Source organism: Lactuca sativa, chromosome 5 (assembly GCF_002870075.4).
Source record: "Lactuca sativa cultivar Salinas chromosome 5, Lsat_Salinas_v11, whole genome shotgun sequence".
Lineage (NCBI taxonomy): Eukaryota > Viridiplantae > Streptophyta > Magnoliopsida > Asterales > Asteraceae > Lactuca > Lactuca sativa.
Window position 1 is genome coordinate 367,890,984 of NC_056627.2, and position 19,396 is coordinate 367,910,379.

At 33.7% G+C, this 19,396-nt stretch overlaps 3 protein-coding genes across 8 annotated transcripts; 1 reads left to right on the plus strand and 2 right to left on the minus strand.

Annotated features, from left to right (window-relative positions):
• The first annotated feature begins 632 nt into the window (after positions 1-632).
• Positions 633-11,626, plus strand: LOC111892298 (uncharacterized). 6 transcript variants are annotated; one of them, XM_023888388.3, is made up of 9 exons: positions 633-774; positions 883-958; positions 5,806-5,930; positions 6,844-6,892; positions 7,788-7,848; positions 7,911-8,027; positions 9,815-9,894; positions 10,570-10,617; positions 11,370-11,626. In XM_023888388.3, the coding sequence occupies exons 3-9, from the start codon at positions 5,859-5,861 to the stop codon at positions 11,447-11,449; spliced, it is 507 nt and encodes a 168-aa protein (XP_023744156.1). In that variant the 5' UTR covers positions 633-774; positions 883-958; positions 5,806-5,858; the 3' UTR covers positions 11,450-11,626. The 6 variants fall into 6 exon arrangements, with proteins under 6 accessions (XP_023744156.1, XP_052619830.1, XP_023744144.1 ...); XM_052763870.1 differs by lacking the exon at positions 633-774 and having other exon boundaries at positions 775-958; XM_023888376.3 differs by lacking the exons at positions 633-774; positions 883-958 and adding an exon at positions 4,295-4,432.
• On the minus strand, positions 977-1,559 carry LOC111892903 (antifungal protein ginkbilobin-like protein). Its single transcript, XM_023888984.2, has 2 exons — positions 1,174-1,559; positions 977-1,058 (listed from the first exon to the last, which is right to left on the minus strand). Exons 1-2 carry the CDS (start codon positions 1,557-1,559, stop codon positions 977-979), a joined length of 468 nt encoding a protein of 155 aa, XP_023744752.2.
• Positions 1,855-5,126, minus strand: LOC111892287 (aluminum-activated malate transporter 14). Its single transcript, XM_023888365.3, has 6 exons — positions 4,845-5,126; positions 4,594-4,734; positions 4,239-4,511; positions 4,059-4,168; positions 2,741-2,884; positions 1,855-2,653 (listed from the first exon to the last, which is right to left on the minus strand). The coding sequence occupies exons 1-6, from the start codon at positions 5,110-5,112 to the stop codon at positions 2,339-2,341; spliced, it is 1,251 nt and encodes a 416-aa protein (XP_023744133.1). The 5' UTR covers positions 5,113-5,126; the 3' UTR covers positions 1,855-2,338.
• Positions 11,627-19,396: the final 7,770 nt, after the last annotated feature.

A 19,396-nucleotide genomic window follows, 5' to 3' on the forward strand; every position in this document is an offset into this window, starting at 1 on the left:
AGCAGCAGAAGCATAACAGAGGTGGTCGATGGTGGTGACCAAGAGCAGATCTACGGTGGCAGGAGGCTGCCCGACAGTCTATCGACTGCTTCCTTTTTGCTTATGTCGACAGTGATTGTCGGAGGGGAAGAAGGAAGAGGTAAGGTAGCAGGTTGGAGGGTTGCTTGGGGGTTGTTGTGTCACCGGAAGAAGGAGGGATAATGGGTTGTGAAATGGTGGTACACGATGGTAGAAGGTGGCAGTGCGGTGACGAGTGGTGGCTGCCATGTTTTCCTTTGTGTATCTTTGAAGAAAATGGACGAGAAAAAGGATGGAAGGGAGTGGAGAAGGTCTGAGGTATGTTGGTGGAGTGGTTTTCGATCCAGTGAAGGAGGTATAAGGGTAGTGTGTGGTGTTGGAAGAGAGAGAGAGAGAGACAGAGAGATTTTATTTTTATTTTTTTATTTTGTTATAAAAACTTATAAAAATAAAATAGAAAATGAAAATTTTCTTTTTTATTTTTTCTTTTAATCCAAATAAATATTTAAATAATAAAAAAACAAAAAAAGAAAAATATAAGGGAAAAATAATCATTATGAAAAGGTTTATAGAAAACTGGACCAAAGCAACAAAATAAAACTTTAGACCTGTGGTGTGGTGGCAGTCAAAACTTTTTTTTTTTTTTTTTTTTTTTTTGGACCAAAGTGACAATTTGAGCGATCCAACCGACTGCAGTTTTGTCAAAATGAAGAGGCATTTCAAAATGTGATGTGATTAAGAGTGTACCACGTTTTGGTAAGCCCTAATTAATCCATCCCTTCCGATTTTGAATAACGGATTGTTTCCTCAAACTCCGCTTCAAAATTTAATTTGAGTTGATCTTGTGGTTGTGTTTGACTGCAGATCCTTTTTTTTGAAATACGAACGGTTTAGGACCCTGGGAGCCAGTTATGGATGCAAATTTTACATCGGTAGAAAGGTAAGTAATGAAAATCTTCTATTTGTTCTCTATAACATATTCTATAATGTCATTCACTGAATCCAAAGACATACGGGAGTTAGATCTCAATATGCAGAAACTACAAATATTATTACCAGTTACATCAAACGGATTACATAGAATTAGATCCAGAAAACGTGACAACCACTAGTTGAAAGCTAACGGATTAATCTTTAAATGGGTATTGCTCATACCTAGTAGCACAATCATTAAGCACTGCTCTGGCACCGATCCTATTGTTGCAAGAAGTTAACATCTGGATTTCAGCTGCATCGAGGCAGGTTTTGCAATCCATGCTTCTAAGGTTTTGATTACAAGAAGCATGACCATAGGCAAAAGCGTTAGGGTAAGGAGAGATATCGCGGTAGTCATAACCTTCTTGAGAAGGTGTAACCCTTTTTAGTTCATCAAGAACATATGCCAGACTTATGGTGAATGGGTCACCTCCAGTATAAACGCCAGAATTACAAAGAACACTGGTGACATTGGTGTTCGGAGCACTTCGTACAAATTTGCATATACCAAACAATCTGATTAGCAATCCAGTGATAATCAACGTCTTTATTGGGAGTAAAACCATACTTTATCTTCTGATTTATCTCCTAAATTCTTTGTGGTTAGAAATAGTCCATATGGATATGGGTGCTATATCTATTGGTTTCTCCAATTATGACTATTATGTCCTCTTGCCTCCTTTTTGTCATCTCTGATTGTCTTCAGTGTAAAGCTGACTGCACCTTTATTATATATAATATCTGGTACGTGTGGGACAATAGACTGTTGTCTTTTATGGAGAAAGCCAATATCATTGATATAATTTTGTAATGAAATTAAAAACTACCACATTTCATGAAGCCGTCCATTTATATGCCATTTCTTGTCTGTATTGCTGTAGAAATTTATTACGTACTAATCTTATTCCAAAGCAGGAGTACATATATACCAAATATATAATTTATAAAGACTAAAAAGATAATACAAATCTACCAAATAATGATAACTGATAATAATACAAAAAGGAAAAAAAGACCCCCAAAAACTAACATATATGTTAGATCAGTTTGCATCATCACTATGTGATCCATGATTACTATTCTTTGAATACACTTCCACCCAGCCAAAGTGTAAATAGATGGCTCTGATCTCAATGGTACTCCTTCACATTCACCAAACAGCACCTGTCCACCCAGAATGTTTTGGATATTGACAGTTAAGAAGTCCATTTTGTTTATACATGCTACAAGTATGTATGTAGACACGTGCCACATCCTCCTTGTAAAATTATAAGTCATAGTGTTTTTTTTTGAAGCTGTGCTTGCTTACAGTCTTCTGTCATTGAAAACCGTATGGTAGGTTGGGCTATTTAGATTGAAAACCAGCGATCTCTCCAAGTTCTTCCACTTCTTTGGCCAAAACTTCTACCTTATCAACTATTTCCATTAATAGAAACAAGAAGTTTGCTATGGCAAGAGATTCAACATTTGCAATCCCTCGTAGTTTATGTGAAGTTGAAAGTAGATTGAGCTCTAGTTTAATGGACTCCAACTTTAGGACTTTTGCTTGGCATCTTTTCATATTCCTGATACTTTCTCCTAGCTCTCGCATGGTTAATCCAAGTGATAACCCTACACTTTTGCATGGCTCCTTGAGTGCATGTTGTAATGGTGTTGAGGGCTGTGTACAAAAAATTAACAATGTTAAGTTACTTACTCACTTAACTTAGTAACTGAAATGTATTATGATAGGAACACGTGTACAAACCTGTAATGGTGATCCAAGACACTCTTTCATTGACAGAATGATGGAAGCAAGTTCCCTAATAAGCTCTCCTATCTGTAAGTATTTCTCCCAAGGATAATAGAAACCAAATTTTCCATGCCAGGGTTCCCACCTTGCGAAATTTGCCTAAAAATCAAACAGGATATGAATATATATATATATATATATATATATATATATATATATATATATATACTAGGTGTGAAACCCGTGTATTACACGGGTTGATAAAAAAAATATATCAAAGTTTAAATATTAAGAATTTTTTAAAATAAAATTTCGAAATAAATAAACATATTCAACTAATAAATAAATAGAATCACTATTAAGAAGATCATCCATAATATCAATGATTGTTTTGTCATATTTATTAAATTTATTATCATATTCAATGTATTTTAATATATCTTATGTATTTTTTAAGATTCTTTGCATTTATTATCGTATTAAATATATTTAATACTTTACATATATAAATCTAGTATTATGTGGCATATTAATTGATTTAATTCAAAAAACCCAAAAAATGACATGTGGATTTAAATTTAATCAAAAAATTTACAAAATTACATGTGGCAAATTTAATGAGAAGATGACATTTGGCAAAATGATCTTCATGTATTAGGATAGATATATATTTATGATCAACAAAAGTCAAAGAGCATATTCATTTCATCTTATAAAAGGAAAATATATGTAAATGCTCTAGAAGGTTGACATTTTTTACAACCAAGGTATAATCATAGGCCAGAAAAAAAAATTTAAGATGTTTTTACACAGTTAAAGAAATTGGTGTTTTATATGATATCTAGATCTGTATAAACCTTGACTTTCTTTGGTTAAGTCATACAATAAATCATGATGCTAATTTTGTAGTATGTATGTGTGTGTGCATATATATATATATACATACATACATACATACATACATACATACATACAAATCAGCAACATAGACTTACAAGCAGATCACTCGACCAGCAAAACACATGGATACAATTCTGAGAAATGACTTACTTATGTTTTTTTTTTTAGAAATATAGCTAATTGTATCTATGTTCAGATTGATTTGTGTACAATTTGTATCTGCTTTCAAGTTTTAGTTGACATTTATGATTGCTAGCTTTGAACTTTGAAGTTTATCCTTTCAAATTAATTTTCCAGTCTTTTTTATTTTTATTTAGTAATAGAATTAAACAAATAGACAGGATTGTTTAGTATCTGTAAGCATAATTTGTTTTTGAATATTCTTAGGTCAAGTGCATGTGAACATGGACCACTAACTAGTAAGAGATATTACCAGTGATTCTTCACTTGATTTTGAGTGCAACACTGACTTGCAACCACTGACATTAATGCTTGGCATGCTTTCTTTCTCACTGACTACACTGAAGTACGCTTTCATGCAATCTACAATTCATCATTCAACTGTTTTCATATAATGATACTAAAAAAAACATTATCACCACTTTTTAATTACCTTCAATGCAGCAAGCCAGTTTGTCAAAGTTGGAGGATGTGACACGATGAAGTTCATCACTAGCCCACATTGGGAAAATGAGTAAACTGATGAATATACACACAGCAAAACCCATACCAATTGTTGACAAACGCTCACGGGCTAATTCAAGAATTTTATCAGCACGCAAACCAGATACTGCTACCAGATTGAAGGTGAGAATGAAGATCATCACCCCATAATCATATCTCCTTTTTATACTTGGAATCAATCTACAGTATGTTGCCACAGCACCTACATGTTTAAAATTGATTCTTAACAAACATACTTAATGACATCATCATAATATTGCTATATATCTTATGTATTTGCTTACCAAAAATAAAGACTGAAGCACCAACCACCACTGCATTTCCTATCTTTCCTAAATCATCTGCCATAATTGCTGCCAAGCACCCTAATCCACCTCCAAGTATAGTTCCAACTCCACGGAGCAAACCTTTGCTTAATGTGGCACCTGTCATACATATATCAATTGTCAGGAATACTTGTTTTTAGAGATGAAAGATTGAGCACTTTAGAACTATAAGATATGAGCACTTTTAATTTCAAAAATTGAAGACAAACCTGCATAGAACTCAAAGACAACCACAACAGTCATGATGGCCCACATGGCATTTTCCCCAACTTGGTTAAAAAGTGGATCAAGGAGGTAGAGAAGTGAAACCAAAACCAAGGCAATTCCTACCTTGATGCTATGAATGACTTTTTGCATATGTTGTTCATCATGTTTCTCTATAAGAGAAGATAGCTTAACAAGGAAAGAGGATTTCTTTTGTTTCTTGTAGTTTTGAGAAGTTTCATTTTCGTTGGAAATGTCAATTGTGGTGCTCATGGTTAGTTGTTTCTTTACCAACTCTTTTATTTTTCATGTAATTTGATTTGTGGGGATGCAAGTGCAACTTATATACAAGGCCCTTCCATTAGATATGAAACATGGGTAAGTGCTAAAACTTGACATCTGTCTCTCTTGACAATTCTCCCAGCTTGTCCAATCACAATTCATGAAAATATATGGTGCATATTATTAAGTGGATTTATTTGTGAACTTGGTGGAACTTGCTTGTCCTTTCTCCTTTTATCCTTTCATCTTATGGGGAATGGTCTTTTCATAACACACTAGTGCAATGCCTGTTATTTCTCAAGTGTTCTATGCTAATTTCCTAAATTTGATTTGAAAAAATATTGATTAGGGAGAAAGATAATATTATCAAGTGATTCAGAAAGGACAAATATGAACATTTCAATTTCTTGACTGGTCAATGTTGTAATTCTTAGAAAATGACACCACATAAACCATAGTGCAGCATATAGAATTTTCCCACTATCAGTTGTCTGTAGTCTGTACTGTAACATAGATTTTTTTTTTCCTGAATGTTAGTACATGGTTACCAACATGTGTAGCACTTATGGTAAAATATCATATTACAATACAGCATGTTGAATTTACGTAAAGGTTCAGTAATTTGTAAATATACTGTAGTGAAAATTGATTGAGACCTGTTTTTAATTGCTTAACTTAATGCAGCAAATGGAATCCAAGTTGCTTAGCATTTCATTTCAGTGCATTAAAATGCAAGAATGCATTATGGTCGCCTCATCACATTCCTGTCTGAAAGGTGCATGAAGTTGAATTTTCATTTTGATGTCAAGGTAAAACAGTCTTTAAGATTCTTTTAGTTCAGTTTTAGTACTTCATTTGTTTAATTACCTTATGGCTTATGTGTCCCTATTAGAGGCAAAAAGGCTTACGTCTGTTTTCGGTACTTTCAGGAGATATTTCAGGACTAGTTTTGTAGGATTCCTATATTTTCTGATCAGGTCGTATGATAATTAATGCAATCCACACGCCTCCCTTTTTGTAATTAGAAAAACATTTTGTGCCCACCAATTAGTTATATTTTAAGACAAGTATATTGTCTTAATGAGGATTACCAACAACAGTGAGTCATCTGAGATTAATATATAATATAATGATCCTGTTCTCTAGTGCTGCTGACATGTATAGATTTAGTGCTCAAAAAGCTAATTAATGGGGATTTTGCTTTATATTTTTTAATTTTTACACGTTTGTAGTACCACGTTCCGTACCTTTCATGGTAGCTTCTTGTTTCGGACATGAAGAAAGTAATGAGAACAATAAACTATTTTATTTTATGATTTCAAAGATTACAATGTTTACTAAATAAGTATAATTTATGCTTAAGTGGGAAGGGCTTTAAGGATTTCTGTTTTTACACGTTTGCTCTCTTTTAAAACCTTCATATGCTTGTCACTTTTCCTTTATCTTGAGTTATGGCAAAATTACAGAAATCCCAATGAAATAAATAGTTTGCTTGTTTAGAATGCAAAATGCATGCTATCTCCTGATTACACTACATTTAGTTTTATCAGATACATTTGTACCAATGAAGTATAATCTAATCTTCATGGACTCTTAAAATATCTATGCTGCAGCAATAATAATATGATGCTGAGATTGATGTCATGTTGCTAAATAACAAATATCACAAAATGTTTTGTGGTATAAAATTATTATCCTAAACTAGACACTGATCTATTGCAGGGTTACAAAGACGGATGTTTAAATGTGGCATCACAAAGCAAATTGAAAGGTAAGCACACGTTTTTGGCTTTATATGTATATGTATGTATATATATATATATATATATATATATATATATATATATGATGATGATGATGATGATGCAGTTGTACCGAAATCTGTACCCATCATAGATGGAGACATGCACCATGCATCATAGTAATAGTCAAAAAGGTTTAATGCAAATAACTCTCTACGCGATTTAAACACGGCCACTACTCCCATTAGAAAATTATTAACAAGAGTAAGAAAAAGCCAAACCTGTTTCTCTCACTACCTTTCATAATTCATAGTCATGCTTTGACCCCACTAATATTTCTGTAATCCTTCTTCATACTTGTGTGCTAGTGGTGAAGTGAGGAATGCTAATTCTGCTAATTGAAAATGCTTAACTAAGCAATGAAATTGAAATATTTATTTTAAAATGCCTGCTTTTTGATAATGTCTATAAAAAAGTTAATAGTGTAAAAATAAAATTTATGATGGTAAAGCATAACCATTACCTTTCTTTTAGAGATTAAAGAATGAAGAATAGGAAAGAAGGCGGTTAGTGTTTTCAATTCTATGTGTCCAAAAAGTTAATTAAAAGATTGATAAGGGGTCCTATATTATAATTTGAATTATATCCTTAATTCCTTATCTCTCAAGTCTCAAGATATGATATTTTAAAGATAAATTATATGATTCAACAAAATCAGTTGGGATGAAGGCTTTTTCCAGGATAACGAGACTATGAATTTCCACATGTTTTTTTTTTTTTTTTTCTTCGGTTGTGATGAAGTGGATTTTTGCAGTCTCAATGGGCACCATGTTGTCACATAGGATAGGAGATGTATTGGAACATTTTTGACTTTTTGAAACAAATCCCTATTGGAACATAGCTCTGAGTTGTGCTTCACCACAGTTGACACTGGCGGCTGCTTCTTGCTTCTTAAGGTGATGGGATTTCCGTATACTATAAGAAGGTATAATATCTGATGTTTTCTAAGTAACCTCCCCAATCTTCTAAACAGTAGACCACTCCCAGGATTTCTTTTGAGGTAGGATTTGAGTCATTTCATGTGCTTGGTAGTTGCTGCAGCAAACCTGATATGATATCAGGCCTCATTTGGGAAAAATGGATTAACTTGCTGACCACTACCAGGTATCTCTTTTTATACAAGATGCAACCGGATACTACACTATATACTGTTTGGTCCCTTACAATAAAACTTTATATTTCAAAATATAAGTATTACAGCATGAACCAAGAGAAAAACATGAAATAAGACATGGTAATTAATCAATTCAATACTATTATTATTAACTTCATCTCACATACACAGCAATTAAACATATTAAATCAATAAAAAAAGATAAAACATAACAATTAATAAATCTACTAAAATAAGAAAAAACAAACAACTAGATGCCTCCTACAGCCTCTATCCGTGAAAGAAATTGTCTTCGTCTCTTAATTGTTTTCTTCCCAATCTTATTCCCATTACTGTTTAATACGATGTATGTTATGTGTTTGAAGCCCACCCAAATTAATTTTGGTTTTTCAAAGTTTTTGTTGTGGATGCCTCACATTGCTTTTGGTTTAGGATTTGAATAAAGACAAGACTATGGTGATTTTTTATTGGAAGTTTTTGATGCTTTGAGTGCCTCGTGTGCAAAATAACAAATAGATTTACGATGGTGGTTTCATGAGAAAGAAAGATGGTGATGAAAATTGAAGAGATGTGTGATGCAAGGGTTAGCATGTCGTGCTAGTTTTTACCAAAGAAGGTTTGGAATTTTAGAATACGATAGGGTAACCGATTGATGAGAAATGGTGCAGTTAGGATAAGGTGGAGAGAACAAGTTATTTCTAGGTGGATGATCAACACATAAAACAAGGTGGATGATACCTTGTTGGTTAAAACCACAAAAGTGAGAATAAAACTTGGATCTTTGTGGAGAAAACTTGGGATGTCCACTTTACATAATAAAATAATTCAACACTAAGGCTATGTTTGGTAAAAACTAGCTGGATGATATAAAAAAACATTTAGGATAATGATTTTTCTATAATTAATTAAGGGTATATTTGAAATATTTTAATAAAGCTCCAGAAATGCTTGTCTAAGTAGTTTTTTAATAACCTAGCTTATAGACTATTTTTTGGTTTGTCAAAGATGACAATTTAAAAAAGCTCGAAAATAAAACTAGCTTTATAAGCTAGTTTTGGGGTGCCAAACACAACCTAATTATCTAGATAATTCTACAGAGATAGTGTATACTGCATACCCAAATTAGAAACTTGGGATGGCTACTATACATAATAAAACGAAAGTCCTGTCAAAATCAGAGGGGATTAGACACTAGGCCTTTTTACACGTGCACTCTCTTTTTTAACATGAATGATTTTTTTTTTTTTTTTTTTTTTTTTTTTTTTTTTTTTTTTTTTTTTAACTTGTCCTGAATGCTATCATCATTCTTTCCTAATTTCTTCTTCATTGGAGAGATCATCGCCTACAAGTAGCAATTGGTAGTCGTTTTTTAATGAGTAATTTTTAATATGGATCAAGCACCTTTTTGTATATCTTTTTGAATTTTAAAAAAATATAGCAAAATAGAAGATTGTATGCGTGTGAATCGACTTTGGGACTTTGGAGACTGTCGACCTGTTTGACCCTTTTCACTCGTATCCCTTATATATATATATATATATATATATATATATATATATATATATATATATATATATATATATATATATATATATATATATATATATATATATATATATATATATATATATATATATATATATAAGGCATAACCTAAATTACTTGTTTAGGAAAAAAAAGGGTACATATATAGTATCACCTTTAGCTCTAACTTATATCTATTTTAGTTATTTCTCTAGTGAAACTAAAATGAATGTTTTGGTAATTATTGTTGCAGATATGGCGTGGCTGAGATTAATGTTCCTTTTGACAAGTTGGAGACAAGTAGTATTACTATTAACAAGCTACAAGATTTTTGTAAGTTACTTAAGCCTGTTCTTTTCTTTTCTTATGAAATAAATAAAAAGGGAAACATGTTAAGTGAAGGCTGAAACTGGTAGGACCCTAATCTAAGGTTTGTGTATCATTCATGAACTGAATATTGACCTAAATAGAATCCCACCATACCATCACCATGTTTCAAAATAAGATCGGGGCATGCTTTGGAATTTTTTCTTTCTTTGTGCTTATTGGCACGTAGAAATGAAAAAGTATTTTTGATAAAGATTTGTGATGGTGGTAAATATATTTCTTAGAAATATTATGTGTTTGCCACTTAAAAATGGCATCTAGTTAACGAGTTAGGTAAAAGTTGATGTCTTTGCTTAAATGGATAAATAAATATAAAAATGTTACTATTATGTAAGACATCTAAAATTCGAATATATTACTTTTTTGGTCCCTGGGTTTTTTCAAAAATTTCAGTTTTGGTCCCGAATAGTTTTCTCTTGCAATATTGGTGGCTATTTTCATTTGTTGCAACGATTATGGTCCCTATAGGCACCGATATTTCAAAAGGAAACTATTGAGTATACAACCTTTGAACAAACTCAGGGACCAAGATTCACCAAAATTGCAAGACAAGGCTATTGGGGACCAAAAATGTAATTTACTCTTAAAAATTAAAATTACTATCCTACACCTGTATTGCAGGTTTATGGGGATGGTGGTTTAAACATGAGACACAGAAAAAACTAAAAAGTAAGAAAATCGTTTCCTTTCATAATCATGCTATGAAGTTTGACCCCACCAATTAATCTTTTTTTAATCCTTCATTTTTGTTGGTGGTATATATACTAGTGTAGTGGTGCAATGTGGCATGCTAATTCTGCCAATTGAAAATGCTTAATTAAGCAATGAAATATTTATTTCAAAGATAGCATTTAAAACGCGTTAGGTTGCTTTTTGCTGATACCATTATAAAAATTTAGTGGTAAAAATAAAAATGATCATGGTAATGCATACACATGACGTAATATATTTTTATTTATAGTAGTACATATTTACATACCCAATACCCAAGTTAGAAAACATGGTTTCACTCACGACTGTCCTTGATAAAGATTAAAGAGAAAGTCCCCCGAGGGTATTAATAATGATTAGTGCTTTTTAGATATGCACATCACTCTCTTTCTGATTTTTCAGTTTGTCCTGAATGCTATCATCATTCTTTCATTAAATCTTCTTCACAACCTAAAGGTGCCAATTGGATAGTGGGTAAAAATAAGTAACTTTTTAGTATGGGTCAAGCACTTTTCTTTGTCTATCTTTTTTGAATTTCATAAATAATTATTCTATATATTTTAGTTCTACATCTATTTCATCCAATTAACAATAATATATATATATATATATATATATATATATATATATATATATATATATATATATATATATATATATATATATATATATGTTCACTAGTCAAACTAAAAATGAATGTTGTGTTGTAGTATTTGCTGCAGCCTGCATAAATGTTCCTATGACAACATACATGAATCCTGATCTTCATATAGAAATTAAAAGAAAATAAAGAGATAGAGAGAGAAAGCTGAAACTGGTAGGACCCTAATTTAAGGTTTGTGTATTATTATTATTATTATTATTATTATTATTATTCATCAACTGAAACATTAACCTAAATGGGATCCCACCATATATACCATGTTTGAAAATAAGATAGGGCAGACCCACTCTGTCCATTTTTCTTTGTGTTTTGTGGTATATATATGAAGAGAAATGTAAATTTATATTGCTTACAAATGTGTTTTCACCACTTAGAATATATGGCAAGTTAGAATGACACATAATCAACTAGTTAGGTAAAACTAAAAGTAAGAGGGTGTTTGGATAGGGGAAAAAGAGAGAGCTTATAGCTTATTGTATAAGCTAAGTTTAAGTGTTTGGATAAGAAACATTAAAAATTAGCTACTTTTAAAAAGCTTCCCCCTTGCTTATAGCTTATAGCTTATTTCTAATCTCAATACTTTTGCAAAAGTTGCTTTCTCACACCGCTATAAGCTAATAAGCTATAAGTGAATTTCTACAAACACCCTCTAAATGTCTTGCGTAAAATAGGACGTACAGTTGTTTCAACATACAAATACAACTCTTCTTGAACCCACAATTACAAAGATTAACAAACTCTCTTAGACTCATCGGTGTGCACCGCACGGTGCAGTGGAGTGACATGACAGTGTGGTGTGTGGTATATCTATTCCATGACTTTTAATTACCTATAAATAAATTATAATATTGATATGTTATTTTTATATATTTGAATTTTAAAAAATGAGGGGAGTAATGGGAGTGAGAAGTGGTGTTGTAAGATCATTTCCTATCAGTTTTGTAGGATGAGGTGAAAATGATATGGTGCATATGTGTGTGGTAAGATGACACCTACCAGTCTTATATATAGTTGCAAAAGAAAACCAAAACATAAGAATAACAGTTGTCACTTAGTTTGACAAGTCTGTTGGCAGGTTGACGTGTGCCGTTCAAATGGTGCGGTTTATCATTTTCTTTTTTCTTTTATTTTGAAAAGACAAACCTCAATTAAGTAGATGTCTTCAACAACTCCCATCAATAAAATAGCATCAACAACCATGACTGCTTTGGATGATCGATCTCCACTATGGATATGCGTATTTACATGTTTTGTTCTTTCATGGTATACTTTTTGATGCTTCCTCATGCCTCCCCGCTTGTAATTAAAAAAATCATTTTGTGTCTGCCAATGAGTTGTACCTTAAGACAAGTATACAAACCACAATGCATGATTCATCTGCAATTAATTTATAATATACAAAGTTAGTGCTCAAAAGGTTGAATTAATGCGGATAACGCTTTCACATTTGTTAATTTGTACCACGATCCTTCTTGCTCAATATATTTTGACATGTGCCACAATCGTCATTGGTCAATCTTCTTAACAATTTCTACATAATTTATGTAGGAACAAGAGTTATTTATGCGTAAATTCAATAAAGAAATTAAACCGTGTCACAATGCTTAATGATGAGAATAACAAAGTATGTTATGGTTTCAAATATTGCATGTTTACCAAATATAATTCGTGCTCAACTTAAGTGGGAAGAGGTCTACGGATTTGTGGTTTCACATGTTTGTGTAGGGTGAAGATGCTTATATAAACACAGCTGCTACCTCAATTAGGAGATTAAAAATTGGTTCTCTAATTCCTTCAATTTTGTTGGCCTAGGTGTGCATACAGTGCGGTTAGAAAAAGCATGGTCTGGTCAAACTTTGGCCACACCGGTCAAAAAGGACCGGACCGGTCGTTTGGTCCAAAAAAACCGTTTGTTTTTATTAACATTCTTACTTATTAACTAATGCATATAAATTTCAAGAAACTACAAAAAAAATGCATTGTTTGATTGTATATATTATAAAATTAGAAAAAGTTAAAAAAATGCATCTTTTTAATTTATTAATATGAAATTCAAAACGGATACTTAAATATCTATTTTTATAAATTCCAATGGTTTTGTCATAGATAAATAAATAAATAAATAAATAAAACACTCCACCTAAAGGTTATTTAAGTATTTAATAGAAAAAACATGAAAATATAAAAAAACAAAATAAAAACACAGTTCGGGCAGGTCCGAAGTTGAATTGCCTAGGTTATAGCCTAGTGTTGTAGCTGGCCCAAGTTCGGTCTAAAAAAAAAACCAGGTCCTTAGCATAAAATTTTGAATTGTTCAAAGCCTGCAGTCCGGACCGGTTTTATCCTAAAGCAAAAGAAAGTCTTGTATGATCTGGACCAATAAAAGCCCGATGGACAGGTCACTAGTGTACTAGTGTAGTGGGGAGAGCTAATTCTGCTAATTCAAACTGCTTAAGCAATGAGAATTTTGATTTAGGTTGCTTTTTGCTTATTACCATTCATTCATGAACATACTGTTACAAATTTGGTGTAAAAGTAAATTTTATAATGGTAAATTGGCAATGCATACTAAATTTTTATACATATCCAAGTTAGAAAATTGGTATGGCTACTATACTTAATAACAAGAAATAGTGGTTTTAAACTTTTACATGTCTACTTTCTTTTTAAACTCCGATTTTAACTTGTCACCTATGTAGTCAATCCCGACGTTAGAACGGTGCTATAGTGGCGTTCTAGCGATTAATAGAGGTAAATAAACGTTATTTCAAAACAACGGTGACGCTATTAACGCTGTGATTTACAACTATTTACCGTGATTATGGCTACCGCTATAGCAGCGCTATAACCGCTATTTGAATAAATTCTATTTTTGGGCTATTTTACATAAAAAATGTTTTTTTGGTGCAATTCCATTGAATAAAATTGTTTTTTCTTAGCCCAAACCAAAATCTTTGTGCCATTCCATTGAATAAAATTGTGATTTTGTGACTGTCATGACTTCCATTGAAACCATGTATGTGTTGTCTTGCTAATTGTGTTGAAGGCTTGAAATACTACATTACAATTAACTATCAAATTCCTTAAATCATTTTATTTTTTTAACCGTGATTGTGTTCAAATATGATAAAATGATAAGTATTGTTTATATTTTCTTGTTGATTGTGTTAAAGTATGATTAGCTGTGACATAGGTAACCTGTATGTAAAGTATGATCAACTAATTATGATATGAGAAGTATGGTTAACTAAATATGATATTTGAAGTATGATTTACTGATTAACTAATTAACTGGATTGGGTTGAACTCTGAAGTATGTTTTACTAATTAATACTCTAATATATATAAATTCTACATAATATAAAAAATGTTATACCACCGCCATACCGCCGTGAGAACCGCGATTTCAAATAGCGGCTGGTGACCGCTATTATATCATAGTTCTTTCATAATATCTTCTTCATTAAAGAAAAAAATATCAAACATGTTTACTGGATTGGATTTGATTGATCTGCAAACATTATCTTGTCTATCTTTTTGAATTTTATAAATAATTATTCTCATAAAGAAACAAGGGGCATATGTTAAGGTTTATGTACTATGCATCAACAATATATTGCCCAATGACCTTAATGGAACCCCACCATACCATGTTTCAAAATAAGACATGTAAAAATAATTTCTTTTTCTCGATGGTTTAAGAAAAATGTATTATAGTGACAAGTGAATAAATCTTTTTATCTTAATAAGATCCCATCTCAAAAAATCCCTGAAATATCATAGAAATGTTTGCGAGTGAAACAATATCATGAAATGTCCCAAGATGCTATGTCAGATCTCGATTCTGATTAATGACTTAGAGTCATGAACATGAGATATAATCCATGTATGATAATTAAGTATGGTCTTGAATGAACTTCCTATCTGTAGCAAGGCTATAAGGAGTAAGTAATTCTTCTAGAAAGAACACATTACATGGATGATCATACACATTTAAAGCAAGACTTGTTATATAAAGATTTTCTCATACTCATGTCATTGACTATGGTCCTTGTCATACTCATGACATTGACTATGATCAAACCTTTTTCACAAGTAGCTATGATTAGATCAACAAGGATATTGTAAATTCATATTCTCAATATGAAATATAGCAAATAGATTTCAAGAAAGACCACTTTTCTTAATAGACATCTACTTTAAGATATTTTGTAACGCCCCGTCTCTGGTATGTTGCTTTCGTGGCATTTATTTAGAAGTTTTATTGAGGGACTCGGCGAGTCTATGGCCTGACTCGTCGAGTAGGGTCGAGTTTTCGTGCACGTGTTAGTTGGCGACTCGGCGAGTCCATATTCGGGACTCGGCGAGTCTGCCTGCCTGGAAGAAACCCTAAATCCCCGGGTTGCTCACTATTTAAGCAATGCTTTGTGCCCCAAACCCGCCTCCTCCACCCTCAGAGAGCTGTGAGAAAACCCTAATCCATCCCTTATTTGCTTTAAGTGCTTTTGTGTGGATTTTGAAGGCTTGAAGAAGAAGAAGAAGAAAGGAGCAAAGAGAAGAGGTGTGGAGCAAAGATCTAAGGGAAAAATCAGAGTTCATTGAGGTATTTCTCGGATTCCTTCTGTTTTATGCTTTAGATCTTCATTAGAACTCTTCTAGGGCTAGTTTGATGCATTTTCTAAGCCCTATAGTTGTATGGATGCCTTAATGGGACGAGATATCCCTAGATCTGTTCATTTAGGAGTTGTAGAGCCCGGATCTGTTGCCTTTTTGGAGATGCCTTGCATAAGAACCCTAGATCTAGCCTTTATTATGCTTTTTGAGCCTTATTATCTTCTTGGTCGCTTTTGGGCACGTAAAGATAGAATCTTTACGTGCTAATCGAGTTAAGGAAGCCCAGATCTATAAGTTTCAGCCGCTGGATTCAAGCAGAATCGAGTTTAGAGTAGCTGCATGGCTATGACTCGGCGAGTCGGAAGAACGACTCGGCGAGTCAAGTCGCGAGTCCCGTTTTCCCCCTTTTTGAGTGATGACGAGTGGAAGCCAGTGAGTAGTAGAGTGGACTCAGTGAGTTGGAGAGCAGACTCAGTAATGGAGGGACTCGACGAGTTGTTCATACAACTCGGCGAGTCCAAGGCAATCTTCTTAGCTCAAGAACAACTCGTCGAGTTGTTCATATGACTCGACGAGTCGGATGAAGATTGTCTGAGTTCTTGGATCGAGAGAGTACTCGTCGAGTCGATGCCATACTCAACGAGTAGCCACGAGTAGGGTTGAGAAGTGAGACTAGAGACTTGGCGAGTTGGCGGCCCAACTCGGCGAGTCAGGTCAATTGTGGGTTGATTTTGACCGAGAGAGTTGTCTTTGACCAAGGGTAAAAGAGTTATTGTACCCCAGTGCAGTGTTTAGCATTTGATTGAGTGTGTTTATGCACTTGTAGCCGGGGAGATACCGGAGCAGCAACAGTTAGCTTCCAGAGCCATTCACACAGCAGCCAGTTCATGAGGTGAGTCTCCTTTCAGTAGGAACGGGTCTACGGCCACAATGCCAGCCCGTTTAGTTAGCAGTAGTCCCGGACTTTGGTCCGATGCAGTAGTTAGAGTGCTTGATGTCTTTGTGATTCAAGCATGTTTGTGTTATGTGTTCCGGACTCTGTTCCGATGCAGTATGCAGTATATGTGATTATAATAGTTGATATGTGTTATGCTATGCCATGATCAGCCAGTTCCGGACTTCGGTCCGATGCAGGGGACAAGGTCCCAGTCAGTTCCGGACTTCGGTCCGATGCAGCTAGTTCCGGACTTCGGTCGGATGCAGTCAGTTCCGGACTTCGGTCCGATGCAGGGGACAAGGTCCCAGTCAGTTCCGGACTGCGGTCCGATGCAGCTAGTTCCAGACCTTGGTCTGATGCAGTGGGCAAGGCCCAGTATGTGCTTTATATGTATTGTATGGTATGTGGTAGTTTGGGGGAGCTCACTAAGCTTCGTGCTTACAGTTTCAGTTTTGGTTTCAGGTACTTCCGCAAGCAAAGGGAAGAGCTCGGGATGATGGCATCGCACACACCACAGCTTCAGTTTTGTCCTGGGAGTTGATTTAGTTTTCTTGATATGTTTGGATACAGTTGTGATGCAGTTTTTCTCACAGTATTTTATTACGGTTTTTGAAACACGCAGCATATGGTTTTATTATGTGATACTCAGTCTCGTGGTTTTTGTTATAATAAAAATCGAAATTTTTGGGTGGTATTTTTGGGTTGTTTCATATTTATATAGATTAGTCTGGAGGTTTTCTTAATCTATGTTATCCTAACAAAATGTGTCAAGCTTGAGATCCACTTTTGGATATAAAGCAAACATCTCAATGTTTCAATCATAATTTTTATGTAAAACCACAATGTATGCTTTTATATCAAAATGAATAGAACATATGTGCTTACTAACAACTAGTGTGACCAAAGTGACATTCCTAATCTTGTATGAATGTGAAATACTTAATCATGAGAAATTACATTCTGACCATGCCATACCTTTTCACATTGACTCAGATTGTGTTTCTAAAATGAAAGACTTAGGAAGGATAAGATACATTTTTGGAATGTAAAATCTATGGAGATAGATTAAATGAATGTTAAAAGTTTTATGTCCTTATGCATATATGGATAATATCTTGAAAGGGATCAAGATACATATTCGAGGCACGACTGGTTGCGAAAGGCTTTACTCAAACCCCATGGAATGACTATGATGAGACCTTCTCATCAGTGGCCAAGATTAAATCTATCAGGATAATGCTCGCCATAGCTGCCTTTCATGATTATGAAATTTGACAGATGGATGTCAAAACCGCTTTCCTTAATGGGAAGTTGACTGAAGATGTTTACATAAGTCCGCCAGAGTGTTTTGTTGATTCAAAGTTTCCTAATAGAGTGTGTAAGCTTGATAAATCCATCTATGGATTAAAACAAGCGGTCTCGCAGCTGGAATCTTTGCTTTCATTAAAAGTTCAAAGGGTTTGGTTTTTTTAGAAGTGAAGATGTGTCCTGTGTGTATGTCAAAGCTATTGGGAGTATAGTAACCTTTGTAGTATTATATGTTGATGACATACTTGAAAGATCTAGTATGCTCAAGAATCATATTAAAGTGATATTGCTAATTAACATATGATACTAATGGGTCACACTAACAACAACTTGATATAATTGATTATTTATTAGAAATTGATTTTAATAAATATTCATTAAACTCTTATAATTAAATAGGAAATTATTTATTTGTAACAGTCCGAAATTCAGATGCATCTCTTAAACCCTTCTTCTTTATCAAGTTGTCAACTTTAGCCTCTAAAGGCAAAAGTATGGCAATTGAGTACTCTGGGCGTACTGAAGAGTACGCTGCGTGTACTCATGTGCTTATTTTGGAGACAGACTCGCCTAGGTACGCTGGGCGCAGCTGGCCCAGATGTAAAACCCTAATTGTGGCTTGAGGGCTATAAAAGGAATGATATGGTCTTGTCTCCAGCCACCATCCCACAGAGAGAAACCCTAGGAGAGCAATATCATCGTTCTAAAGCTTGTGTGTGAGTGTTCTTGAGCTAGAAAGTGCCTTTGTGTGATAGTGAAGAAGAAGAGGAGGTTCTTGTGGAGGATAGAAGTTGGAGTACAAGCTTGGATCTGAGTTCTACAAAGGGTGGAGCTTCACTTGGAGGTAAAAAGCTCAAAGTTTTCCTTATCATTTTTGATTTATGCTTCATGGACCAATTTTTTAGAGTTTTTGGTCCAAAGGTGGAGACATTATGAACAAATGGTCTCCATAAGCTTAGATCTGCCATATTTCAGAGTAATATGAGTTGTGGGTTCATAAAAATCCAATCTTGGACGTTAAGATTAAGTCATGCATGAGTTTAGGGCTTAATGGGGAAAGAGGTTATATGTTTGAAGTGAATGGTGACCTTTACAACCATGCAAAGGCTTAAAGGTTTAAACTTTATGGCTTAAGAGGCATTACAGAGCTTAGATCTATAATATGAACTTAGGTCTTAATGGATTCAGACTAAAAATGAAGGAAATATGAAACT